Below are 27,451 nucleotides of genomic sequence, written 5' to 3'. Positions count from 1 at the left end.
GGTGAGGGGGGAGGTGTGGGCGCAAGTCTTGCACCTCCTGCGGTTGCAGGGGAAGGTACCGGGAGTGGAGGTTGGGTTGGTGGAGGGTGTGGACCTGACAAAGGAGTCACGGAGGGAGTGGTCTTTACGGAATGCTGATAGGGGAGGGGAGGGAAATATATCCTTGGTGGTGGGATTCTCCTGTTCCCTGGATGCTGCCTGACCTGCTGCGCTTTTCCAGCAACACATTTTCAGCTTAGGGAGAGATGGTGATGTATGTGATCACTGTACAAGTAACCTCGAGACACAGAATAACCCTCTGAAATCACAATGTCAAAATCAATTTAATTGACTAAATTCAACTTTTAAAAAACATCTTCTATTGGAAGTTAGCCTTCATAATCACATCAGAAACTATCATTAATTGTCATAAAAATGCACCTGGACTGGGCTTTAGGAAGGGATTCTGCTGTCTTTACCGAGTCTGGCCAACATGTGATTCCAGACTCATAGCAATGTGATTGGTCCTTAACAGCTCTCTGTAATAACCAAGCAAGGCACACAGTTCAAAGGCAATTAGGGATGGGCACCAAATGCTGGGCCAGCTAGCAAAGCCCCACAGAGTGCAATTCCTGCAGAGCAAAGATGGGCAAACAACTGATTGCAAACAACAGGTAGGACAATCAGGCAGGGTTTCTGCTCTTATCATTTTCCAGTGATCCTTGAGTTACAAAGAGGGGAAATCAGGCAGGGTTTCTGTTCTTGATCACTTTTCAATGATCGCTGGGAGAGACAGAAAGAGCACCAGCAGCCAGTGATCTACATGAGGCAGGTTAGTCAAGGATGTTGCCTAGGTATGAGACAGAGTTTTAGAGAGAGTAAGAAAATGGGGGAGGAGAGAGATTTTGAGAGTGTGAGCCCATGAGTGTGCTGAAGAGGGACACTCCATGTTATATACAAGGCCTCCACGTTGCATTATTATTTGGAGATTTACACAATGGACTTAAATCTCATAGCATTCTGAAACTTCACAAAAATGAAATCAAATACAGCAGATAGGATAAGAGGAGGTAAAGCAATGGGACAGGACAGGGGGCGCGGGGGGAGGGGGGATTTGTTCACCACAGAGGAGGGCAATCAGGATTGAAAGGGCAGGGATACAGTGGAGAGTATTTACCATAACTTGGGTGTAAGGGCAAAACATTCTGCTGCAGGACTGAGGGAGGGGGAGACAGGCTGGGGTGGAGCTGAAGGAGGAGAGGAAGGGTCAAGGATATCTTTCTCCCATTGCAGGGCAGTAAAGGAAGGGGGAGGCAGCTGTCGGCACAGCGTTGTACCTGGTGAGGTGTTGCCCTGACTGGCTATCCTACTGGCAGCAGACCTGCTGGGTGAGATTAGCACAGACCGTGGTGCCAGGGCTTTCACACGTGTGCCTGGAAACAGTGAGAAAGAAATAGGAGGGATGGATGAAAGGGATCAGGGAAGTGAGAAAATGAAGACATCAGAAGACAGCAAACGCACAAACAACGCTGAGGGAACGAGCAGCTGGGGAGGGATTAGAACATCCCCCATCAAGGCAGGAGTCCAAGACCTACTCCAAATATGCAGACACAGTCCAGGTCAATACTCCCAAAACTCATACTGAGGGAGTGCCACACTCTAGAACGGTCAGCGCTGAGGGAGTGCCGCACTAGTGGAGGGTCAGTGCTGAGGGAGTGCCGCACTAGTGGAGGGTCAGTGCTGAGGGAGCACTGCACTGACGGTGGGTCAGTGCTGAGGAAGTGTCACACTGTTGGAGGGTCACTGCTGAGGGAGTGCTGCACTGTTTAAGGGTCAGCCCTGAGGGGAGTGCCGCAATGTCGGAGGGTCAGCCCTGAGGGGAGTGCCGCAATGTCGGAGGGTCAGTGCTGAGGGAGTGCCGCACTGTCGGAGGGTCAGTGCTGAGGGAGTGCCGCATCATCAGAGGGTCAGTGAAGAACCCAGAACTGAAGATAATACCCGATTGGGGATGTTAATCAGGCTTTGGATAACTTCATTACTTGTGGAGCAGTTCTCAGCTTCCTCAACTAGCCCCAGAAATGTGTACACTGGAAAGAGCTTTGCCCAGTCCCATATTCCCAACACAGAGTCTTGCCCCCAGCACATGGAATCATCCCAGGCATGCCTCACCCACTGTAATTGGAGTTATCCATACAAGGTCAGTTAACAATTGAGTACAAGCATTGTGTGAAGCAGTGTGTTTTGTGTGGGACACATTAGCAGTCTGTCACTACAGCAATGAGGTATGTGGGTAAACAGAAATGTCAGCACTCTGAGGACAGGATCTGTGATGGCCACAGCTGCTCATTCATTGTCTTGGCTCCTCTGCCGGGAGTGAGCGTGACCGAATAATAACATTGCAAACTTCAACCAGGGCAGGCTAAGCCTGCAGCAGCTCCTGTGAAGTTTTACTCATTTCCTCCCCACTATGCTGTGAGCCTTCAGTCCTTCTTCACAGCCTGGGCCAGTGACCTGACATCAAACACTTGACTGACACATGCCTGTTCAGAGGGTTCTGTCAAACATGGAAACCAAACAGAGTTTAGAAACACAGCTCTCTCAAACTGTAATTTTGAATACTAGTGGAATAAAGAACTGCCTACGCGGTTTATAAATCCTGACTTTTGGGACCAGATTGAAAACAGATTTTCCTTCCTGACTGCTGCCTATGGCCCTTTCCTTCCAGGGAAGCTGCACTTCCTCTAGCTTGCCTGCAATTTACAAAAAGAATAGAAATTAGAAACAGTTACATGTTATTCTTTGGACACTATGCTTACTAAGATGCTGCATTACACTGACACAGTCAGTATGCCAGGTTAACCCATGATATCACAGGGTACCCCAGATACAACACGCACTGAGACAGTCTGTATTTAACTGCTGGAAGAAGCCAATCCGTGCCAGCCAACTCCACTTCACCCATACCACCCCCACAATATTTTCAGGAAAACACCCTCTTCCAATTTGCCCTTTCATAGATTTGAAACAACATCCCTCACAACCACCCTTCCAGTTCACCACCTCACCCTCCCATCACCCACATTTTCCCTCAATACCCTTCTCACTCTCCCATCCTCCACTATCATGCCCTCACCCCATCCCCATGTCACCAGTCTCTCCCCTCACTTACCTTTGATTGTACCTGTTGCAATTATCGCTTCTGCTGTTCCCCCATAACCCCCGGAGACAATACTGGTCTCATTCAGATTTGGGCCTGACACCATCACCTGCTGAAGGTCCTGGACACAGAAAGGAAGATTTTACACTGCAGCATAACACAGTCACGGTCACGGTCACGGTCAAAACCAGCAGAAATGGTCACATTGCATAATCAGAGCTCAGCCGCGTGGTACACACTGCCATCTGTCCCTAGTGCTGACTCCATACTCATGGTGGGGGGTGGGGGGGGGGAGGGGGGAAACCACGGAGATGGTTTATACAATGCGTGAGGGAGAGTTGCACTGACAGTAATGTACGGTCAATGCACAGGCAAGTTTCTCTCCTTTCAGAACAAAGCTCACTATCTGTTTGAAGTCAAACTCAGATACAACTCAGTCTGAGACTGAGTATTAACAGCTTGAAAGAACAAAATTTAAATATTGCTAAAAGGAGATGAGATGAAGCTTTTGTCTTGCACTCATCCAAACAAAGACACAAACAACAGACTTGGGAAAAAATATACAGCTGAAGAGTGCTGATTGGCTGGACTATCATTGGCCTGGAGATATCTCAAAAAATAGTTTAACTGTCAATCTTTATTCAGTGGGTTGATTCTGATTGGTCAGTGTTGTTATGGAGATGCAGCACCAATTAGTTATCTCCATGACCTTTTTTTAAAAGAAGCTGCACAGTCTGCGCAAATTCTGTTTGTCCACAATAAACATCTTGCTGAGAATTCATAGATGTAACTTGTAGCATAAACAAATCCATAACAGTGCATGCCTGGCAATGGAATTCAGATTAGTTTCCAGTTTAATTCTTAACACAGTCTGGATTATTGAATAAATGATGTCCAATCACAGAATCCCATCTAATGGTGGATTTACTTTCCAGACGCTGGCATGTACAGGCTGGTTGAACACCATCAGTATGTTACCCATTGTGAGTGGTCAGCAGGATGTGTTATTTAATATGGTTATCATTGGGATGTACAGCCTATACACCTGGCATCACAGTAGCACCGAAACTCAGATCACAGGCAAAACATCTTTATAGCTTGACGGCAGCATCCTGTAACTGGAGAAAACCACCTGTGGATGTACTGCACAGTAACAGTGAGGGATATCTAGCTTTATTGATTGTTTAAATACTGAGACACTGTCTCCTCCAGGATAACCTGAGATAAATAGGGTATCACTCAGGGCCAACAAAGGGCCTACACCCTCAACTTGCAAGCTTCAGCAAAGCCTATCACATTAAACAGAAATCATTTATTAAATAATCCAGACTGTGCTGCATCTCCACACCAACTGGACCAACCAAACAGCACCCTCTCCTCATACTGTATAAAATGGGGTCTCCTTTTTCAAGTTTGTTTCTTGTATCCTAATTCTGATGAGTACAAGATGAAAAGTTTCAATTTGTGGCGTTCCTTTAGCAGTGTTAACAGCTTGTTTTATATTAAACTCACTGCAAGAGATTGCTATACATTTCCTCTACACATCTATGGGATGGTAATACCCCCAGCAGAGAGGGAGAGTTAAGCCTGGGTGTTGGGAATGGTTTTGTGGAAAATACTTTGAATAACAGAGAAATAGTTTTTGATTCACCTTGTGGCTGACTCTGAAATGGTTGATCTAACAGGTCCCTATTGAGCATACTGGGAGATGACAGTACCTGCTCTAAACCATCATCCTCTGGTAAACCGGCTGTGTCACCATTGCTGTTTATGGCAATTTCCATTGTGGCGGCCTTTCCCATGATCCCGTCTGTCATTGTTCAGATCTGTTGGATAACATAAAAAAATCTTACCAGGTTCCACATACAAAATGTTAAAGATCAATCGATACAGGGAGCATTCCCCAAGTCCTGGCCAACTTCCCTCCCCATCAGACCGGCAGTCTATTATCATTTGTGGCATCAGAATGTGCACTAATTAGTATCCAGATTTGCTGACACCACATGGGTAAATAATTGGTTGAGTGACAGGAAACAGGGAATAACGGTAATGAATATCCATCAGGCTGCAAGAGAGTTTGTAGTGAAGTTTCCCAGAGGTCAGTATTGGGACTCTGGCTTTTTCTGAAGTGTATTAAGGTCCCTTGGTATGCAAGAGGTGATTTCAAAGTTTGCAGACATGAAACGTGGAAGAACTGTAAACTGTGAGGAGAGTGTCAAACTCCATAAGTTGGTGGAGTGGGCAGATAGGTAGGAGATGAGGGTCAACATAGAGAAATGAGAGATAACATACTTTAGTAGGAAGAGCGTGGAGAGACAGTATTAAATAAAGAGTACGATTCTAAAGGGAGGAGCAGAAAGACCTGGATGTACATTTGTATAAGTGATAAAGCAGCAGGACTGACTGAGAGAGCAGTTCATAAAGGATAGTCTCCTAGGCTTCATAAATAGGGGCATATAGTACAAGAGCAAGGAGGTGATGCGATATAAAACACCAGTTAGTTCTCAGCTGGAGTATTACGACCAGTTCTCCAGTTCTGGGCACTACATTATAGGAGAGACATGAACGTGTTAGAGAGAGTGCAGAAGAGGCTTGCAAGAATAGTCCCAGGAATGAGAAGCTTCAGTTATACGAAGACATTGAAAAAACCTTAGAGAGAAGAGGGTGGAGAGGAGATGTGATAGAGATTTCAAAATCATAAGAGGTCTGAATAGGGAGAAACTATTCTGATGAACAGTCACTAAATAAAGAACAGTACAGGCTTTTCGGCCCTCGATGGTGTGCAACCCTGCCTCCACCAATCCCTTTATCTGCGGCTCCCCCCAGTCTTGAAGGGTTACACCTGAAATGTTGATTTCTCCACCTCCTGATGCTGCCTGGCTTGCTGTGTTCTTCCATCCTCCTGCCTGTCTACTTGGATCCATGACAAAAACGGCACTGTTTTAAAGTAAATATTAAAACCATCAAGGTTGTATTTATTCATGGGATGCAGGCACTGTTGGCTGGTCTGGCATTTCCGTAATTGCCCACAGGACAGTTAAGAGCCACATTGCTGTGGGTCTGGAGTCACATGTGGCCAGACCAGGTAAGGACAGCAGTTTCCTCCCCTAAAACATTACTGAACCAGATGGTGCTTTTCACAACAATCAACAAGGGTTTACATGGTTGCCATTAACCAAGGCTATGCATTTCATAAGTCATTTATAGAATCCAAATTTCACCAGCTTCCAATTTGAACCCATGTCCCCAGAACAATCATCTGGGATTCTGGATAATTTAGACCAATAACATTCCCACTATGCTGCTGCCTTCCCAATGAAGTGACGTGGAACATCTTTTCTATACTGCAGTGGGCTAGGGTGTAAAATGACGAGGTAAAAACAATGACTGCAGATGCTGGAAACCAGATTCTGGATCAGTGGTGCTGGAAGAGCACAGCAATTCAGGCAGCATCCGAGGACAGGCAAAATCGACGTTTCGGGCAAAAGCCCTTCATGTGAAAATGCACTGCCTGAACATGGAGGAGTCACACAGAGGGCCAGACTTGGTAAGAAAAGCAGGTTTCCTTCCCTCAAAGACAACTGTAATAATAAGACAGCAGCATCATCATCATCATCATTGCTGACCTGAAAGCTTTATTTCCAGATTCCTCTGCAACTATATTCAAATTTTCAAACTGCCCTGCTGGAAATCTGCATCAATCTCATGACAGAACAGAAGTGTAGAACTTTGGAACAGGAGTAGAACCATTCGGCCGTTGAACCTGCTCTCCCATTCAATCAGATCATGGCTGTACTGTGTTGCCTACATGGTCTATAGGTACTAATGCCACAGCTAGGATTGGGAAAGAACTTCTTCTGATGGACTATGAACAACTTGGTAAAAACAATGACTGCAGATGCTGGAAACCAGATTCTGGATCAGTGGTGCTGGAAGAGCACAGCAGTTCAGGCAGCATCCGAGGAGCTTCGAAATCGACATTTCGGGCAAAAGCTCTTCATCAGGAATCAAGGAAACATCGATTTCGAAGCTCCTTGGATGCTGCCTGAACTGCTGTGCTCTTCCAGCACCACTAATCCAGAATATGAACAACTTGGGATGGAATTAAAAATCAGAATGCAAAGATAATAATCTCTGCATTACTACTTGAGCCACATGCAAAGTGACATGGGGCACATAGGATTGAAAAGGTAAATGAGTGGCTCAAAGATTGGTACGGAACAAATTATTCTAATTCAGAGCTCACCAGTACATAGGGCAAGAGAGAGCTGTTCCGACAGGATTCATCTGAATTAAGCTGGGACCAGTGTCCTAGCAAATCGTATAATAAGGATTGCACATTGGATTAAAACTAATTAGTCCAGCATTAATTTCCCATTCCCAGTTGCCCCTTGAGAAGGTGGGGGTGAGCTGCCTTCTTGAACCACTGCAGTCCATGTGCTGTGGGTTGACCCACATGCCCTTAGAAAGGCAAGTCCAACATTGTGACCCAGTGACACTGAAGAAATGGTGATATTTTCCAAGTCAGGATGTTGTGTGGCTTGGAGGGGAACTTGCAGGGGTGGTGTTCCTATGTATCTGCTGCCCTTGTCTTTCAAGATGGATGTGGTCATGAATTTGGAAGGTGCTGTCTGAGGATCTTCTGAATTTCTGCAGTGCATCTTGCAGGTAGTACACACTGAAGGGTATGGATATTTGTGGATGTGGTGCCAATCAAATAGGCTGCTTTGTCCTGGATGGCATTGAGCTTCTCAAGTAATTTTGGAGCTGCAAACTCATCCAGGCAAGTGGGGAGTATTCCATTACACTTCTTTCTTGTGCTTTGTAGATAGTGGACAGCACGGTGGGCGGCACGGTGGCACAGTGGTTAGCACTGCTGCCTCACAGCGCCAGAGACCCGGGTTCAAATCCCGCCTCAGACGACTGACTGTGTGGAGTTTGCACGTTCTCCCCGCGTCTGCGTGGGTTTCCTCCGGGTGCTCCGGTTTCCTCCCACAGTCCAAAGATGTGCAGGGTCAGGTGAATTGGCCATGCTAAATTGCCCGTAGTGTTAGGTAAGGAGTAAATGTATGGGTGGGTTTCGCTTCGGCGGGTCGGTGTGGACTTGTTGGGCCGAAGGGCCTGTTTCCACACTGTAGTCTAATCTAATCTAATTTTGGGAGCCAGTCAGGTAACTCACTGCAGAATTGTGAGACTCTGACCTCTTCTTGTAGCCACTGTATGTATATGGCCAGTTTCTGGTCACTGGTAACCTCCAGGATGTTGATAGTGAGGGATTCAGTGATAGTAACAGTGAATGTCAAGAGTGGTGGCTAGATTGTCTCTTACTGGAGGTGGTCATAGCCTGGCAGTTATCTAACACAAATGTTACTGGCCACTTGTCAGCCCAAACCTGGATTTTTTCCAGGTCATGTTTCATTTGAACACGGACTGCTTCAGTACCTGAGGAGTCATGAATGGTTCTGAACATTGTGCAATCATCAACGAAAATCACCACCTCCTTATGATGGAGAGAAGGTCATTGATGAAGCAGCTGAAGATGGTTGGGCCGAGGACACTACCCTGAGGAACTCCTGCAGTGATGTCCTGGAGCTGAGGTAACTGACCTCCAATAATGACAACCATCTTCTTATGTGCCAGGTATGACTCCAACCAGCTGAGTTTGCCCCTGGTTCCCATTGATTCCAGTTTTGCTAGGGCTCCTGGAACCACAGTCAGTCAAACGCAGCCTCGATGTGAAGGATTATCACTCTCTCCTCCCCTCTGGAATTCAGCTCTTTTGTCCATGTTTGAACCAAGGCTGTCATTGAGTTCACATGCTGAGTGGCCCTGGTGGAAACCAAACTGGGCGTCACTGAGCAGATTATTGCTAAGCAGATGCCACTCGCAGATGACTGAGGACAGTAATTAGCCAGGTTGGATTTGTCCTTTTTTTTGTCTACAGGACTGGTAAATGCCAGTGTTGTAATTGTACTGGAATAGTTTGTCTAGGAAAGTAGCACGTTCTACAGCGCAACTCTTCAGTAGTATTGCTGGAATGCTGTCAGGGCCCATAACCTTTGCAGTATCCAGTGTCTTTGACCATTTCTTGATATTATAGGGAGTGAATTGAATTGGCTAAAGACTGGAATCTATGATGCTGGGGAGCTCTAGTGGAGGCCGAGATGGCTCATCCACTCAGCAACTCTGGCTGAAAATGGCTGTGAATCTTTCAGTGAATGAAACAAGAGAGCAGAACTGCAGGGTAGTGAAGAGGTGAAATACGATTTAAATGTGATAGGAAGGAGTATCAGAAAACAGAACCTGAGTAATAATTGGCAAAAAAAATCAAAGTATAGGCTCTTTATCTGAATATACACAGCTTTTTAACAAGAGGGATCAACTGATAGCACAAATAGTTAATAATTGAATGTGACTTGATAGCTATTATAAAGACATGGTTATGGGGTGACCAAAACTGTGAACACAATACTCAAGGGTATTCAACGTTCTGAAAGAATAGGCAAAAAGGAAAAGGAGGTGAGGTGTTGTTAATAAGGATGGTATCAGTGCAGGGGTGAACTGTGATGTAAATGAAAACAGATTGTGATATGGAACCAGTTTGAGTGGAAATCATGAATGGCATGGGAAAGCAGTCACTGGTGGAGGTCATCTATAGGACATGAGGATGAACCTCACAAAGGAGAAATCAGGAAATAATGAAGGCATATAAAAAAGATGCTGTAGCTCTTCTTATCCACAGGGCCAAGTGGCTTATTCTGTTCCGTTTTTATGTTTCTCCTGTTTTCTATGTTTTTTTTCTCCAATTGGCATGGGTGATTTTAATCTGTACATTGACTGGCCAAATCTGATGGGCAATGGTAACAAGGAAGAGAGAAGAGACTGTGGTTCTGGAAAAGCACAGCAGGTCAGGCAGCATCCAAGGAGCAGGAGAATCGTCGTTTCAAGCATAAGCCCTTCATCAGGAATAAGGCACTTTCTCCCAAGGGTAACAGGGAAGATGAATTTGTAGAGTTCATCAGGGATTGTTTCTTCGAGCTTTACATTGTAGCATTCACTCAGAAGGGACTATTTTGATTTGGTAATGTGTAATGAGGCAGGATTAATAAAAGAGATTTTCTGGTTAAGAATCCTCTAGAGGGTAGCGATCACAACATCGTAGAACTTCAAATTCAGTTAGAGATATAGAGAGGTACAGCATGGAAACAGACCCGTCAGTCCAACTCTTCAATGCCGACCAGATATCCTAAGTTCATCTAGTCCCATTTGCCAACAATTGCCCCATATCCCTCCATACCCTTCCTATTCATATACCCATCCAGATGCCTTTTAAATGTTGCAATTGTACCAGCCTCCACTATGTCCTCTGCTAGCCCATTCCACATACGCACCACCCTTTGCATGAGAAATTTGCCCCTTAGCTCTCTTTCATATCTTGCCCCTCTCACCCTAAACCTATGCCCTCTAGTTCTGGACTTCCCAACCCCAGGGAAAAGACCTTGTCCATTTACCCTATCCATACCCTTCATGGTTTTATATAAACCTCGATAAGGTCACCCCTCAGCCTCCAACGCTCCAGGGAAAACAGCCCCAGCCTGTTCAGCCTCTCCCTATAGCTCAAATCCTCCAACCCTGGCAACATCCTTCTAAATATTTTCTGAATCCTTTCAGGTTTCACAATATCCTTCTGATAGAAGGAGACCAGAATTGCACGCAATATTCCAAAAATGGTCTAACCAATGTCCTGTACAGCTGCAACATGACCTCCCAACTCCTGTACTCAATACTCTGACCAATAAAGGATAGCATACCAAACGCCTTCTTCATGATCCTATCTACCTGCGACTCCACTTTCAAGGAGCTATGAACCTGCACTCCAAGGTCTCTTTGTTCAGCAACACTCCCTAGGACCTTACTATTAAGTGTATACATCCTGCTAAGGTTTGCTTTCCCAAAAATGCAGCACCTTGCATTTACCTGAATTAAACTCCATCTGCCACTCCTCAGCCCATTGGCCCATTTAATCAAGATCCTGTTGTATTCTGAGATAACTTTCTTCTATCCAATACACCTCCAATTTTGGTGTCATCTGCAAACATACAAACTATACCTCTTAAGCTCACATCCAAAATCATTAATATAAATGACAAAAAGTAGTGGACCCAGCACCAATCCTTGTGGCACTTGAGGGAGACCAACTTGGATTGCAGACCAGGATCCTCAACTTAAACAATAACAATTACAGAGGTATGAAGAAAGTGCTGGCTAAGGCAGCCTGGGAAAATAGACAAAAGGGAAGGTCAGTGAAGGAGCAGGAGCAGACATTTAAGTAGATATTTCATAACCTACAGCAAAACATTATTTTGATCAAAAGAAGGACTTGATGAAATGGATGAACCACCCATGATTAGCAAAGGTGAGTAACCATTCAAAAATAAATGTTAAATGGGAGAAGCGGGTTTGTTTTAGGAACCAACTAAGAAGCTAATAAAAAGAGAGAAAATTAATTTTGAAAGCAAGTTGGCAATAAATATATAATCATACAGCTACAGAGTCATACAGATCCTTTGGCCCAACTCACCCATGCTGACCAGGTTCCTAAACTGAACTGGTCCCATCAGCAAGAGCTTCTACAGGAATATAAACAGTGTAACTAATATCAGTGTGGGACATTTGGAGGATACAACTTCGGGTTTACTGATGAGGAACAGTGAAATGGCAGATAATTTAAACCAATATTTTGAGTCAGTCTTCACAGTGCAGAACACAATAAACATCCCAAAGGTGGAAAGAATTAAAAAACTGACAATTATTTAAACAAGGGAGAGTCCAAGACAGTGCAGCCGAATGGGATCAGAGTGCTCCTGCATGAAATACTACAAGTTAGAATGCAAGTGAAGCAAATCATTAAATCAATGGAATTTTGGCCTTTACTGCAAGGGAGTTGGGAGTTTAAAAATAAGTAAGTCTTGTTACAGATCAGCCCTGATCTTATCGATAGAGCAGGCTTGATGGGGCAAGTGGTCAACTTTTATTCCTTGTTCATATGTTACAACTGTACAGGACGTTGGTGAGTCCACACCTGGAGTACTGTATACAGTTCTAGTCCCCGTATCTAACAAAGGAAATCCTGGTATTGGAAGCAGTTCAAAAGAGATTCATTTGGCTGATTCCTGGGAAAGGATTGACATATCAAGAACAGCTAAACGGTTACCATCTGTGGACAGAAATCAGAGTTAACATTTCAGGTCCAGTGACTCTTCTTCAGAACTGAGGGTAGCAATCAGTTCTGAGGAAGGGTCACTGGCACCATAACATTAACGCTGCTTCTCTCTCCACAGATGCTGCCAGATCTAATGAGATTTTCCAGCAATTTCTGTTTTTGTTTTGGATTTCCAGCATCCACAGTTCTTTTTAAAAAAAGATTAGAATATTAGAATTCAGAAGAATGAAGGGTGATCTTGTTGAAACAGCATATTCTAAGGAGACTTGACAGGTAGGTGTTGAGAAAATGTTTCCATGGATGTGGGAAACCTTTAACCAGGAGACACAGATACAGGATAAGGAAATGTTTACATTGTCATCGCATGTCATTAAACACTACCTGGTTCAGTATGCCCTTTAAGGAAGGAAACCTGCTGTTCATTACCTGGACTGAACAATTCATGACTCCTGACCCAAGGCAATGCAGCTGACTCTTACCTTTTCTCGAAGGAAGGTGCAGCAAGACACTCAGTTACATTGAGGTATTGTGTGAACGGATTAGCTGTGTTGGAGTTCAGAGAGGGAGACAAGACGGCATTATAAATTTGCAGACTATGGGAAAGAACATGATTGTCGAGACAGAGACATGGCAACTAACAGTGTGAATGAAGGAGGATTCAGTTCTTGTTCACTGTTGAATACAGCTCTACAGAGAACCAATTATACCATCCAACACCCCTCCCTACCTCTGAGGCAGTGCCACCTCACCCCGCTGACTCACTCAGGCAGGCTGCACTTGATTAGAGTCTGAACCCCTCCCAGAGCTTGCTCATGTCAGCAAGAGTGCCAAAGGGAAAATTCAATGATCAGTTAGTGCTGACAGAAAGCAAGGTTCCCCAGAGGTTTAGGGCGTTCCGAGGTGGAGTGGGGGGGGGGTCTCCGTATTTTTAGGCGGGTGTCAGTATTTCCAGGGGTCCGAGGGAGGGGAGGAAGTGTGTCAGTATTTACAGGGAGTTACAGGATACTTCTCCTTATGCACCAGAAACAGCTGCTGCGCCAGGTCGATCTTCGACAGGGTCAGTGAATCACGGGGTCCCAGGTTCAACTCCTCAAGGTCCGTGCGATAAGCATCATACTCCAATCTGAAATAGACAGCACAGGGTTAGATACAGAGTAAAGCTCCCTCTACACTGTCTTCCATCAAACACTCCCAGGACAGGAACAACACATGGTTAGATCCAGAATAAAGCTTCCTCCACATTGCCCCCCTGAAACACTCCCAGGACAGCGACAATATGGGGTTAGAAACAGAGTAAAGCTCTCTTTACAATATCCTCATTGCTGTCCAGTCCCAGCAGCAGCAGGAACTGCTTGAGCCGTGGGCCCTGTGCCCAAACAGGAATTGTGCAACAGAAAGGTTACTGCTGCCTGTGAAATTTGACAATCATTAGCCAATGTTTACAGAAGCACAAGGAACTCGTCGGTTACTGCAACTGTTGCCTGATCTGATGACACAGGTCGAAACACATCCCTGCAATATAATCAGCCGCCTGCTCACACAGAGCATTTAATCTCCTTGATCTGTAAATCCGTCACAGCCACTATTCCAACAGGCCTGCTCAATATTCATCTAATGGAGGCCCTTTGCAGCATGGGCCCAAAGCAATCGTGCAGCTCACACACACACACAGATTGAAGGCAGGTGAATCACGTGAAACTTCAACAGATACTGAGTTGAAGGGCAGAGTTTTTGAAAAAGAACCCAGGCAGCTGTGGGAGCCCCGTGCTGTCAGAGAATCAGTGCTGAGGGAGTGTCGCACTGTCGGAGGGTCAGTGCTGAGGGAGTGCTGCGCTGTCAGAGGATCAGTGTAGAGGGAGTGCCGCACTGTCGGAGGGTCAGTGCAGAGGGAGCACCGCACTGTCGGAGGGTCAGTGCAGAGGGAGTGCCGCACTGTCGGAGGGTCAGTGCTGAGTGAGTGCCGCACTGTCGGAGGGTCAGTGCTGAGTGAGTGCCGCGCTGTCGGAGGGTCAGCGCTGAAGGAGTGCCGTGCTGTCGGAGGGTCAGTGCTGGGGGAGCGCTACGCTGTCAGAGGGTCAGTGCCGCACTGTCGGATGTGTTAGAAGAGGTGCAGAGACATTGACGCTCGCCTCTGACCAATAATTATCCTTCAGTAAACATCAGAAAAACAAATTGTTAGACCTTTACATCTTGGCTATGGAGTCTTGCTGTGCATCCCTCATGTGCTGTGGTTTTCACTTCCCAGTCAAGTTCCTCACGTCACAAAAGGAACTACACAAATGCAACTTTCTGCTGCTTCGGTTTGCACGTGGGAAGTTGCAACCAGTCGCTTCACTGGGAGATGTGTAGGTGAGTGTGTGACCAGGCCAGGCTGGGCCAAGATGGTTGGGGTGAATAGGAAGACACATCACAAGGAGGCGGAGAGTGCAAGTGGGTGGGCAAATAACCCACGGTTGGCACAGCAAGTGAGGGGCACAACTGGGTGATGATCGTGGTGGGTGGGCACGTGCCAGGTTAGTGTGAGTGAGGGATGGAGCAGGCAGGGGAGTAAGCAGGTGCCAGAGTGTGGGAATGAGGTGGCCTGGTGTAGTTGGGCTCTGACAGCTCATATAGGTTTTAGGCCAAGTCAGAATTCTATTGCAGGGGCATCAGATAGAAAAGAAACGAGCTCCTGCTCTCTTCCCCATCCCCCTCCACCCCAGTTTCCTGCATGCATTTGCAGACTCACCTCCTTCTGGCAGAAGCCTGGGCTCTGATAGCAGCCGTACTGCTCACTACATCGTACTCTCATCAATTCAAGGCCTTTCTCTTTCTAACAACACTCTCTCTCTATTTCACACACACAGTCTCTGGCCTCACACCAACACACAACGCACAAAGCCACGTCACCAGACAGGACTCTCAGCTTTACAGGAGGAGGAGGAGTTACTGACAGCTTGTTCAATAACGGAGAACATTTCTCCACTGACATCAGTAAAGCAGCCAAACCGGGCCCACATTCTACTGTGACAAAGGAATGTTAATCACTACATGGAGCGTAGTATCGATCCTTCCAGGGAGATCGTAGAGAACACCTCATCCCTGCACAGGGAGGTTATTGAGACCCCTCCCCATGGCACAGAAAGATCCCAGAGATATCCCTTGACACAGCAAGATCCCAGGGACATTCCCCGGCACAGTAAGATCCCGGAGACCCTCCTCCCATCCCCACACAGCAAGATCGCAGAGGCCCTGCCCCCGACACCGCATGATCCCAGAAACTCCGCCCCCCACACAGCAAGATCCCAGACAGTCCACTCCCACACACAGCAAGTTCTCTGAGACATCCTTACCCTGTGCTACAAAATGAAAGCAACCCCCACAGTGTGGTCACAGAGACCACCCCTGCACAATGTAATGCAAGAGGAATCGGTTGTACATTAACAATCACAGAAGTGTTTGTGGTTTGAAAGGGACTTCTGGGAATGGACAATATCCACTGAACTTTGGAAGCAAACCTTAGTGTAATATGTTTCAGAGAGGGACTATAGTCAGCAGTATTGCTGAACTCACACAGGCTGCCAGCCACCAATGAATAACCAATGAGCAGAACCACGCAACACCCTGACCCAGGGAACCAGGTACCATACCGGCAAGGCCCAGGTCAGGAACACCACAAGGACAAGGAGGGTGGGATCACAGAGAGCCAGGCAAGCCTGACAATCTCAGAAAGGCTTTACTAACAAGAGAAACACAACTGGATTGGTGGCTTTTGTGGATTTGGGGTTTTGGCAAAGAAGAAGAAGAACATTTTCTCCCAATGGCACTCAGATCTTACACCCCAGCAAAACCCCACTCTGGGCCGCTTTCTGGCAGAGTGCAGGACATTTCCTCACCCCAAACCCTCCCCCCTACTCCCCCACCCCAATCCCTCACAATGAAGTCAGTATACAGTATGCACATGTGCAACTTCTACATCCAATCGTGATGCTAGATCCACAAACACAGGTACAAGTGAGGCCGATGGAGGAGGAGGGGGATGGCTGGGTCCCTCGTATTTCCGTATACTCCTTCTGCTGTTTGTACTTAAACTATATAACAATAGGAGCATAACATATAAGACAATTGTGTTTGCTCTGCCATTCAATGAGGTCCTGGCTGAATATGATAATCCTCAACTCCACCTTCCTGCATTTTTTCCATCTTGATTCCATTAATGATTTAAAAATCTGTCTCTCTCAGATTCAAATATACTTGACAACCCAGCCTCAACCGTGCTACACATCCACTCCCCTCAGAAGAAACTCCTCCTCATCTCTGTTTTAAATAGATAACCCCTTTTATTAGACTCTCTGATTCTAGATTCTCAGGGGATTAAAACCTTTCAATGTCTACCCTAAAAAGCTCCATAAGGAACATGTCTGTTTTAATAAGGGCACTTCTCAATTCTTCTAAACTCCAGTGAGTACAGGCCCAACCTACTTAACCTCTCCTTCTAGTTGAGATCAAACTAGTGAAGATTCTCCGGACTGTCTCCAATTCCAGCCTACTTTTCCTTAGATATAAGATTCATATCAAATTCACAGTATTCCGGTGTGGGACTAATCTTATATAGTTTTATCAAGATCCCCCTGTTTTTATAAGTGCTGAAGAAACTCAACAAATCTAGCAGCATCTGTGAAGACAGAAACAGAGTTCATGTTTTCAGTCCAATACCATTCTTCTCCAAAACTAAAAGGGGTTGGAAACAATTGATTTTAGATATTTTCTATATCAAACTCTTCAGAAATGTTATTTCTATGGAGCAGATGGGATCGAATTCAGCTCTTCTGGCCTAGAGGTACAGACACTACCACTGCACCAAAAATATAGACAGAAAGGAAAGAGCAACGAGCAGAAAATATTATGAGGGTGCACAGAACAAAAGACAAAGGGAGTTCTAACAGTGACAAAGGATTGATAGAGATATTAAATAAGTCTCGTTGATGGGTATGAATGGAGAGAATGGGTGATTTTCTGCTGAGACCACAGTTAATGGGAATCAAACTGGCCATTGTTGGGAAGGAGGCTTTGTAATGAAAATGTTGGACAAGTTCATTTACAACTTCAGAGCTTGACTTATGAGCTCAATTTTGATGCTAAAGCACCTCACTTTCCAACATATCTGCATCAGCTGTGACCTGATGAAGAGTTATTTGGGACTTGAAACATTAACTCTGTTTCAGAGGCTGCCAGACCTGAGTTTCACCAGCACTTTGTTTCCTTGTCCGATATGCTCTATTCCATTTGCCTTCCCTATCATCGGCTGAACTTGGATGCCAACTTGTTATGATTCATGAATGAGGACCCACCCATTTACTGATTAAAAAATCTGTCTCTCTCAGATTCAAATATACTTGACAACCCAGCCTCAACCGTGCTACAAATCCACTCCCCTCTGAGAGAAGAAACTCCTCATCTCTGTTTTAAATAGATAACCCCTTTTATTAGACTCTCCGATTCTAGATTCTCAGGGGATAAAACCTTTCATTCTGCACTGTAGCTTTCTGCAGTCTGTCCCCATTTAAATAATATTCAGCTCCTCTATTCCTCTGCCAAAGTGCATAACCACATATTTTCCCATGTTGTATTCCAAGATGTTGCCCAGTCCCCTAACGTATCTATATCACTTTGTAGGCTGTGTCATAGAATCCCTACAGTATAGAAACAGGCCCTTCAGCCCACCAAGTCCACACCAACCCTCTGACGAGTAGCCCACCCAGACTCATTTCCCTACACTATTAAGCTATATTTACCCCTGACTAATGCACCGAACCTACACACCCCTGAACACTATGGGCAATTTAGAATGGCAAATTCACCTAACCTGCACATTTTGGAATTGTAGGAAGAAACCGGAGCACCCGGAGGAAACCCACGCACACACAGGGAGAATGTACAAGCACCACACAGCCTGAGGTTGGAAGTGAACCCAGGTCCCTGGCGCTGTGAGGCAGCAGTGCTAACCATTGAGCCACTGTGTGCCCATTCTCATCCTCATCACTTGTCTTTTCACTTAGTTTTGTGTTATCCGCAAATTTGGAAATAGTACACTCCCATCCCTCCGCCAAGTCACTGAAATATGTTAGAAAAACATATGCTGCCACCCTCCATGGCCTGACAGAGATGGTTGAGCCTTTGCGAATGCTCCTTTTGCAGGGCAGGAGATTCACATGAGTCAATGGGGAGATTGCATATTTCTGTGATGAGTCTCGGAGCAGAAAAGTGTGTTTTGAGACTTGCAACAGGCTTGGACAATGTGGCCTGCAAACTGACCATAACCAATGCCTCAGTAAAGGCGAAAGTGGCCGGACTAAGGATACCTACATTAGAGCATCAGGATTTCATACAGGCATTGCTGGTGATATTTCTCAAGGTATTAGAGGTTTCTGCTGTAAATTATAGAACATAGAACAATACAACAGGCTCTTCGACCCTCAATGTTGCGCCGACCTGTGAACTATTCTCAGCTCGTTCCCCCTACACTATCCCAAGATCATCCGTGTGCTTATCTAAGGATTGTTTAAATTTCCCTAATGTAGCTGAGTTACCTACATTAGCAGGTAGGGCATTCCACACCCTTACCAGTCTCTGTGTAAAGAACTTTCCTCTGACATCTGTCTTAAATCTATCACCCCTCAATTTGTAGTTATGCCCTCTCATACAAGCTGACATCATCATCCTAGGAAAAAGTATTTCACTGTCCACTTTATCTAATCCTCTGATCATCTTGTATGTCTCTATCAAATCCCCCCTTAGCTTTCTTCTTTCCAATGTTCAAATCTCTCAGCCTTTCCTCAAAAGACCTTCCCTCCAGACCAGGCAACATCCTGGTAAATCTTCTCTGCACCTTTTCCAATGCTTCCACATCCTTCCTGTAATGGGACGACCAGAACTGTACACAATATTCCAAGTGAGGCAGCAACAGCATTTTGTATAGTTGCAGCATGACAGTACTACTCCGGAACTCAATCCCTCTACCAATGAAACCTAACACATCGTATGCCTTCTTGACAGCATTATCCACCTGGGTGGCAACTTTCAGGGATCTATGTACATGGACTCCAAGATCCCTCTGCGCTTCCACACTACCAAGAATCTTTCCACTAACCTAGTACTCTGCCTTCCTGTTATTCTTCCCAAAGTGTATCACCTCACATTTAGCTGCATTGAACTCCATTTGCCACCTCTCAGCCCAATTCTGCAGTTTATTCTGCAGTCCCCCTGCAACCTGTAACATTCTTCCAAACTGTCCACTACTCCACCGACTTTAGTATCGTCTGCAATCCATCCACCCATGCCTGCATTTAAGTCATTTATAAAAATTACAAACAGCAGTGGTCCCAAAACAGATCCTTGTGGCACACCACTAGTAACCGGACTCCAGGCTGAATATTTTCCATCAACCACCACTCGCTGCCTTCTTCCAGAAAGCCAGTTTCTAATCCAAACTGCTAAATCACCCTCAATCCCATGCCTCTGCATTTTCTCCATCAGCCTACCATGTGGAACCTTATCAAAGGTTTTACTGAAGTCAACTGCCCTACCTTCATCTATATACTTGGTCACCTTCTCAAAAAACTCAATGAGGTTTGTGTGACACGACCTGCCCTTGACAAAATCATGTTGACTATCTGAAATCAAATTGTTGCTTGCTAGATAATTATAAATCCTTTCCAAAACCTTTCCTACAACAGAAGTAAGGCTCACTAGTCTATAATTACCTGGGTCATCTCTGCTGCCCTTCTTGAAAAAGGGCACAACATTTGTAATCCTCCAGTCCTCAGGTACTAAACCTGTAGACAATGACGACTCAAATATCAACGTCAACGGCTCTGCTATCTCCTCCCTAGCTTCCCAGAGAATTCTCGGATAAATCCGATCTGGCCCAGGGGACTTGTCTACTTTCACTCCTTCTAGAATTGATAACACCTGTGCGTAACTAACCTCGATCCTTTCTAGTTTAATATCTTGTACCTCATTCTTCTCCTCTACAATATTCTCCTTTTCCTGAGTGAACACCGATAAGAAATGTTCATTTAGCACCACAGGGTCCACACTCAATTTCCCAGTTCTGTCTTTGACTGGCCCTATTCCTACCCTAATCATCCTTTTATTCCTCACATACCTATAGAAAGTTTTAGGGTTCTCCTTTATTCTATTTGCTAAAGACAAATCCATATCTCAGGCACGTAGCACTGGTGCTTGCTTTGAGTTCTTTGCCATCAGTTTGCTCCTCAGGTGGCCAAAGGCTGCATTGGCCACTGGAAGCAATGCTGAATGTCATTATCGAAATCTGTCTTCACAGGTGCCACATTCAAGACCCTAACCTCTCGCCACGTGAAAATGTTAACCCTCATTTCACTTTTGCTTCTTTTGTCAATCACATTAAAAGTGCTCTCTCATTCTTGAACTCTCCACCAATAGGAAGTTTCTATTTACTCTGAGTAGATGTCTCAAGACACCTCTGGAAAATTTCTCTCTACTTTCTCCTCCCCAAGGAGAATAATCTTCAATTTATCCTCAAAACTAAAGGTTCTCATTCCTTTAAATCACTTTTGCATTCTCTCCAATGCGCTCACATCTTTCCTAAAGCATGGTAACCAAAATGGTATATAATACTCCAGCTGAGGTCTTACCAGTGTGTTCCACAGGTTCAACATCACTTTCCTGCTTCACATTCTATTAAGAGCATTCAAGATCTCATATGTATTTTCTCTATCTATCCTGTGACCTTCAGTAACTTCTGTTCATGTAAACCTGCATCTCCGTTAGCATTACATCCTTTTTTGAAATCCAAGCATAACATGTGACAAATCTTGGCAATAAATTTCAGCTGCTATGTGATTGCCCATCCCACCAGTGTCTCACTGTCCTCTGGACAAAATCTGAAGAAGTGTATTACAGGAGTTGTTCGTGGAGAGAATTCCAGAAATGCTGCCAAAATGCAGCTGAAAGCATGCCCACTAATGGTGAATCAATTAAATTCATGATTCACAAAGGACAGAACTTAAGGATCACAAAGGGTTTTGAGTTTGCAGTCTACAAGCATGGCGGGCTGCGAGGTCATGGAGGGATGTATTCCAAGATGATAACCTGTGATAGTGACCATAACTTAGTGAGATTGAAAATCAAATCCTTTATGGCCACAAGATGTGCCAGAGGGCTGATGCAGCACTAAGGTGACACCATTACTCAAGAAAGTGGGTGGAGATAAACCAGAGAACTAAGGAAACTATTGGAAAAATTCTGAGGGAGAGAATTCATCTCCAGTTGAAGAGGCAAGGGTAGGCAAAACCACACTGACAGGGGGGAGATCATGTCTGAAGTGTTTGATTTGAGTTATTCAAGGTGATGAATATTTGTGTGGATGAGGGCAATGCAGCTGATGGAATCTACTTGGACTCAGTAAGATTTTTGAAATGGTTCTGCATGGGAAACTGTCAAGAAGATGGTATTATTAATATACGGTCACGGCTGATCATCCAACTCAGTTGTTAAGATACAGGGATAACAAGCCAATCCGAATCAGCCCGACTATCAATGAGCACGCAACAAGTGAAATTAAAATATTCAATGACCTTCACAGCCATATAACTATATATCTAATTTCATAGTCACCAGAGAATATAAACAGTTTCAGTAGACTTCGAGAAGTATTTACTTATTTCTTACATTCTTCTCTCAGAACATTGAACGATTCTTTAACTGGATACAAAACTTGAGATACCAAGAAAAAGCAGACAGCCCCAAAGCTTCAAAAATTACTCTGCACTTGTTGATTAGCCTCTGTCATCCCTTGATGACCAAGTCAAGATCAAACTGAATGCCAGGTGGAGGGATCATTATACTGAGGAGGCAGTATGCTGCAGAAGAACTTGAACATGCCAGGCAAAAGGCTAAAGAAGTGGCAGATGAAATACAATGTGGGAAAATGTAAGCTTACACACTTTGTTAAGAAGAATAGAGTCATAGGCTATTTTTTAAATGGGTAAAGACTTAGAAAATGTGAAGCACAAAGGGAATTAGGCATCTTGTTTCAGGGTTCTCTTAAGGTTAATGGGCAGGTTCACTTGGCAGTTAGGAAGGCAAATACAATGTTGGCATTTATTTCAAAAACAAAAGAATACAAAAGCAGAGATATACTGGTCAGACTGCATTTGGAATATTGTTAGCAATATTAGGCTCTGTATCTAAGAAAACAGTGCTGGTAGGAATCCAGAGGAAATATACAAGAATGAATCCATGATGAAAGGTTTGTCATATGAGGAACAGTTGAGGTTTCTGGGTCTGGACTCGATAGAGTTTAGAAGGAGGAGGGGGAATCTGATTGAAACCTACAGCTTACTGAGGGGCCTGGATAAAGTAGACATGCAGAAATTTGCCATGAGGAGGAGAGACTAGGACCTGAAAGCACAGCCTCAGAGTGAAGGGGCAGCCCTGGAGAACCGATATATGGAGGAATTTATTCAGCCCAATGATGGCTAATCTGTGGAACTCACTGCCACAGAGTGCTGTCGAGACCAAGTCATTAAGTGTTTTCAAGACTCTTTAAAAGTGAGATAGCCAGAGTTCAAGGTCTATATGTGAGGGTGAAAGGCAAGGTTGACAGGAATAGGGAACCCTGGATGACAAGGGATATTGAGGCTTTGATCAGAAAAAAGGTGGTACGGCTCAGGTACAGGCAGCTGGGATCAAGGGAATTCCTGGAGGTATATGGGGATACAGGAGTTCACTGAAGAAGGAAATCAGTAGGGTGAAAAGTGGGCACGAGATAGCCTTGGCTGAGAAGATTAGGGTGAATTCGAAGAGGTTCTTTAAGTATATTAATGAAAAAGAATAACAAAAGAGAGAATAGGAGCTCTCAAGGACCAAAGTGGACGTATATGTGTAGAACTGCAGGTGATAGGCAAGGTTCTCAATGAATATTTTTCCTTTGTCTTTACCGTGGAGAAAGACATGAAGACTTGGGAACTTGAGGAAGTTAGTGGCCATATCTTGTGGACAGTCCATATCACAGTAGAGGTGGTGTTGGATGTATTTGATTGTATGAAGGTGGATAAATCTCCTGGTCCTGGTTAGATACATCTAAGAACACTACAAGAGGCCAGAGAAGAAATTGCGAAGACAATGGCTGATACTTTTGTATCATCGTTAGCCATGGGTGAGGTCCCACAAGACTGGAGGGTAGTGAATATTGTGCCTTTATTCAAGAAGGCCTGCAAAGAAAACTGGAGAACTAAAGACTAGTAAGCCTAATATCTGTGGTAGATAAGTTACTTGAGAAGATTCTGAGAGATAAGACATACATGCATTTGGAAAGACAGTGTTGAATTAGGAGCAGTCAGCATGGCTTTGTGCGTGGGAAATCATGCCGCACGAGTGGAGTGCCTCAGGGGTTGGTGCTGGGCCCATTACCATTACCATTTGTTATGTATATCAATGATTTGGATGAGAATGTACGAGGCATGATTAATAAGTTTGCAAATGACACTAAAATAGGAGGCATCATGGACAGTGAGGGAGGTTATCAGAAATTGCAGCAGGACCTTGATCAACTGGGGAAGTGGGCGAGAAATGGCAAATGGAGTTTAATATGGATAAGTGTTAAATCTTGCATTTTGGAAAGTCAAATCGAGGTAGGAGTTTCATGATGAATGGTGGGGCCTTAATGAGTTTAGTGGAACAAAGGGACCTTGGAGTTCAGGTGCACTGTTCTCTGAAAATGGAGTCACAGGTAGACAGGCACACTGGCCTTCATCAGTCAGGGCATTGAGTGTAGAAGTTGGGAAGTTATGTTGCAGTTGTACACGAGACTGGTGAAGCTGCACTTGGACTATTGTGTTCAGTTTTGGTCACCTTGCTATAGGAAGGATGTTATTAAACTGGAAAGAATGCAGAAGTTTATAAGGATCTTGCCAGGTCTCAACAGTCTCAGTTTTGGGAGAGGTTGGACATGCTAGGACTTTTTAGTGCTTAGGAGACAGAGAGGTGACCTTACAGAAGTGTATAAGATCACAAGAGGCATAGATAATATGAATGCACTCAGTCTTTTTTCCAGGTTTGGGAAATTGAGGACTAGAGAGTATCAGCTTAAGGTTAGAGAGGAAAGAATAAGGAACCTGAGGAGCAACTGTTTTTACACAGATGGTGGTACGCATATTGAATGTGTGGAAGTGGTTGAGGTGGGTACACGAACAACATTTAAAAGGCACTTGAACAAATACATGGGTTTAGAGGGATATGGGCCAAGTGCAGGGAAATGGGGTTAGCATGGGTGGACATTTTGGTCAGCATGGACCAGTTTGGACCATGCTGTAGGACTGTGACTCTGACAGAGATGGATAGATTCTTAATTAGTAAGGAGATCAAGAGGTACGGGGAGAAGGCAGGAGAATGGGGTTGAGAAATATATTGGTCATGATTAAATGGTAGAACAGACTTGATGGACTGAACAGCCTAATTCTGCTCCTACAGTTAATGTTCTCTGGGCATTCATCACAGTTTTCTTTATATCAGTAAAGATAACAGCCACCAATAACATAGAAATGTACAGCACAGAACAGGCCCTTCGGCCCACGATGCTGTGCCAAGGATTACTCATCTAAAATAAAATAACCTAAACTACGTACCCCTCAACTCACTGCTATCCATGTGCATGCCCAGCAGTCGCTTAAATGTCCCTAATGACTCTGCTTCCACCGCCACCACTGGTAACGCAATCCATGCATTCACAACTCTCTGCGTCATGACCCGACATCTGACAGCTCCTCCTAATATCTTAAAACTATGACCCCCTCATGCCAGTCAATCCTGTCCTGGAGAAAAGTCTCTGGCTATTGACTCTATTCACGCCTCTCATTACCTTGTATACCACGATCAGGTCTCCTCTTTTCCTCCTTCTCTCCAGAGAGAAAAGTCCGAGCTTATTCAACCTCTCTTCGTAAGACAAGCCCTCCAGTCCAGGCAGCATCCTGGTAAACCTTCTTTACACCCTCTCCAAAGCCTCTGTATCCTTCCTATAGTACAGCGACCAGAACTGGGCATAGTATTCCAAGTGTGGTCTCACCAGGGACTTGTAGAGCTGCAGCAAAACCTCGTGGCTCTTACACTCGATTCCCCTGTTAATGAAAGCCAAAACACCATATATTTTCTTAACAAGTCTATCCACTTGGGTGGCAACTTTGAGGGATCTATGTACTTGATCCCTAAGATCCCTCTGTTCCTCCACATTGCCAAGAGTCCTGTCTTTAATTCTATATTCAGCATTCAAGTTCAACCTTCCAAAATGCATCACTTCGCATTTATCCAAGTTGAACTCCTTCTGCCATTTCTCAGCCCAGCTCTGCATCCTATCTACGTCGCGCTGCAGCCTGCAATAGCCCTCAATACTATCAACGGCACCTCCAACTTTGTGTCATCGGCAAATTTACTAACCCACCCCTGAACTTCCTCATCCAAGTCACTTATAAAAACTACAAAGAGCATAGGCCCAAGAACAGAGTTCTGCAGGACACCATACACCACTGACCTCCAGGCAGAATACTTTCCATCTACAACCACACTCTGCCTTCTGTCAACCCACCAATTCTGAATCCAGATAGCCAAGTCTCCCTGTATCCCATACCTCCTGACCTTATGAATAAGCCTATCATGTGGGAACCTTATCAAATGCCTTGCTGAAATCCATATACACCACATCCACTGCTCGACCATCATCGACCTGTCTTTTCACCTCCTCAAAGACCTCAATAAGGTTTGTGAGGCATGACCTGCCCCTCACAAAGTCATACTGACTGCCTTTAATCACACTGTGCTTTTCCAAATAATCATAAATCCTACCCCCTCAGAATTCTTTCCAAAACCTTGCTGATCACAGACGCAAGACTGACTGGTCTGTAATTGTCAGGGATTTCCCTATTACTCTTCTTGAAAAGAGGATCAACATTTGCCTCCCTCCAATCCTCCGGTACAACTCCCATTGAGAGTGAGGAAGCAAAGATCCTCGCCAGCAGCTTAGCAACCTCCTTTCTCGCTTCCCGGAGCAACCTGGAATAAATCTGGTCTGACCCTGGGGACTTACCAATCTTAATGTTTGCCAAAATTTCCAGCACATCAACTTTAGTCAATCTTGATCTGTTCAAGTCTGTTTCCCAGCTCTCAAAGTTCTCATTCACAAGATCCTTTTCCTTAGTGAAAACTGAAGCAAAAAACTAATTTAGGGCTTCCCCTATCTGCTCAGACTCCACACAAAAGTTCATTACGCTATCCCTGACTGGCCCTACCTTCTCCCTGATCATTCTCTTATTCCTCACATATAAGTAAAACGTTTTAGGGTCCTCCCTAATCTTTCCTGCCAAGCCTTTTTCGTGGCCCCTCCTGGCTCTCCTCATTTCATTTCTGAGCCCCTTTGTAGTAAGCCGGTAACCCTCTAAGGCTGTGCTAGATCCTTGCTTCTTAGAATCATAGAGATGTACAGCATGGAAACAGACCCTTCAGTCCAACCCGTCCATGCCAATCAGATATCCCAACCCAATTTAGTCCCACTTGCCAGCACCCGGCCCATATCCCTCCAAACCCTTCCTATTCATATACCTATATAAATGCCTCTTAAATGCTGCAATTGTACCAGCCTCCACCACTCCCTCTGGCAGCTCATTCCAAACACGTACCAACCTCTGCATGAAAAAGTTGCCCCTTAGGTCTCTTTTATATCTTTCCCCTCTCATCCTAAACCTATGCCCTCTAGTCTGGACTCCCCGACCCCAGGGAAAAGACTTTGTCTATTTATCCTATACATGCCCCTTATAATTTTGTAAACTTCTATAAGGTCACCCCTCAGCCTCAGACGCTCCAGGGAAAATAGCCCCAACCTGTTCAGCCTCTCCCTGCAGCTCAGATCCTCCAACCCTGGCAACATCCTTCTAAATCTTTTCTGAACCTGTTCAAGTTTCACAACATCTTTCCAATAGGAAGGAGACCAGAATTGCACGCAATATTCCAACAGTGGCCTAACCAATGTCCTGTACAGCCGCAACATGACCTCCAAACTCCTGTACTCAATACTCTGACCA

General features: G+C 44.9%; 1 protein-coding gene across 7 annotated transcripts in view; it reads right to left on the bottom strand.

Moving 5' to 3' along the window:
• LOC122550997 (arfaptin-2-like) overlaps positions 1 to 27,451 on the bottom strand; it is a 43,091-nt gene that overhangs the window by 9,171 nt on the left and 6,469 nt on the right. The window contains exons 1-5 of one of the 7 annotated variants that reach the window (XM_043692594.1): positions 15,088 to 15,237; positions 13,349 to 13,482; positions 4,855 to 4,962; positions 3,149 to 3,257; positions 1,317 to 1,412 (exon numbers count right to left, since the gene is read on the bottom strand). In XM_043692594.1, the coding sequence (XP_043548529.1) occupies positions 1,317 to 1,412; positions 3,149 to 3,257; positions 4,855 to 4,953 (304 nt within the window). In that variant the 5' untranslated portion in view covers positions 4,954 to 4,962; positions 13,349 to 13,482; positions 15,088 to 15,237. Of the gene's footprint in view, positions 1 to 1,316; positions 1,413 to 3,148; positions 3,258 to 4,854; positions 4,963 to 11,113; positions 11,133 to 13,348; positions 13,483 to 13,668; positions 13,755 to 15,087; positions 15,238 to 27,451 lie in introns of those variants that run through there. The other 6 variants (XM_043692595.1, XM_043692591.1, XM_043692592.1 and 3 more) reach the window with 6 other exon arrangements.

The sequence above is a fragment of the Chiloscyllium plagiosum genome, chromosome 6 (assembly GCF_004010195.1).
Source record: "Chiloscyllium plagiosum isolate BGI_BamShark_2017 chromosome 6, ASM401019v2, whole genome shotgun sequence".
NCBI lineage: Eukaryota > Metazoa > Chordata > Chondrichthyes > Orectolobiformes > Hemiscylliidae > Chiloscyllium > Chiloscyllium plagiosum.
The sequence above is the reverse complement of the archived record's forward strand: the minus strand, read 5'-3'. Positions and strand labels throughout refer to the sequence as shown.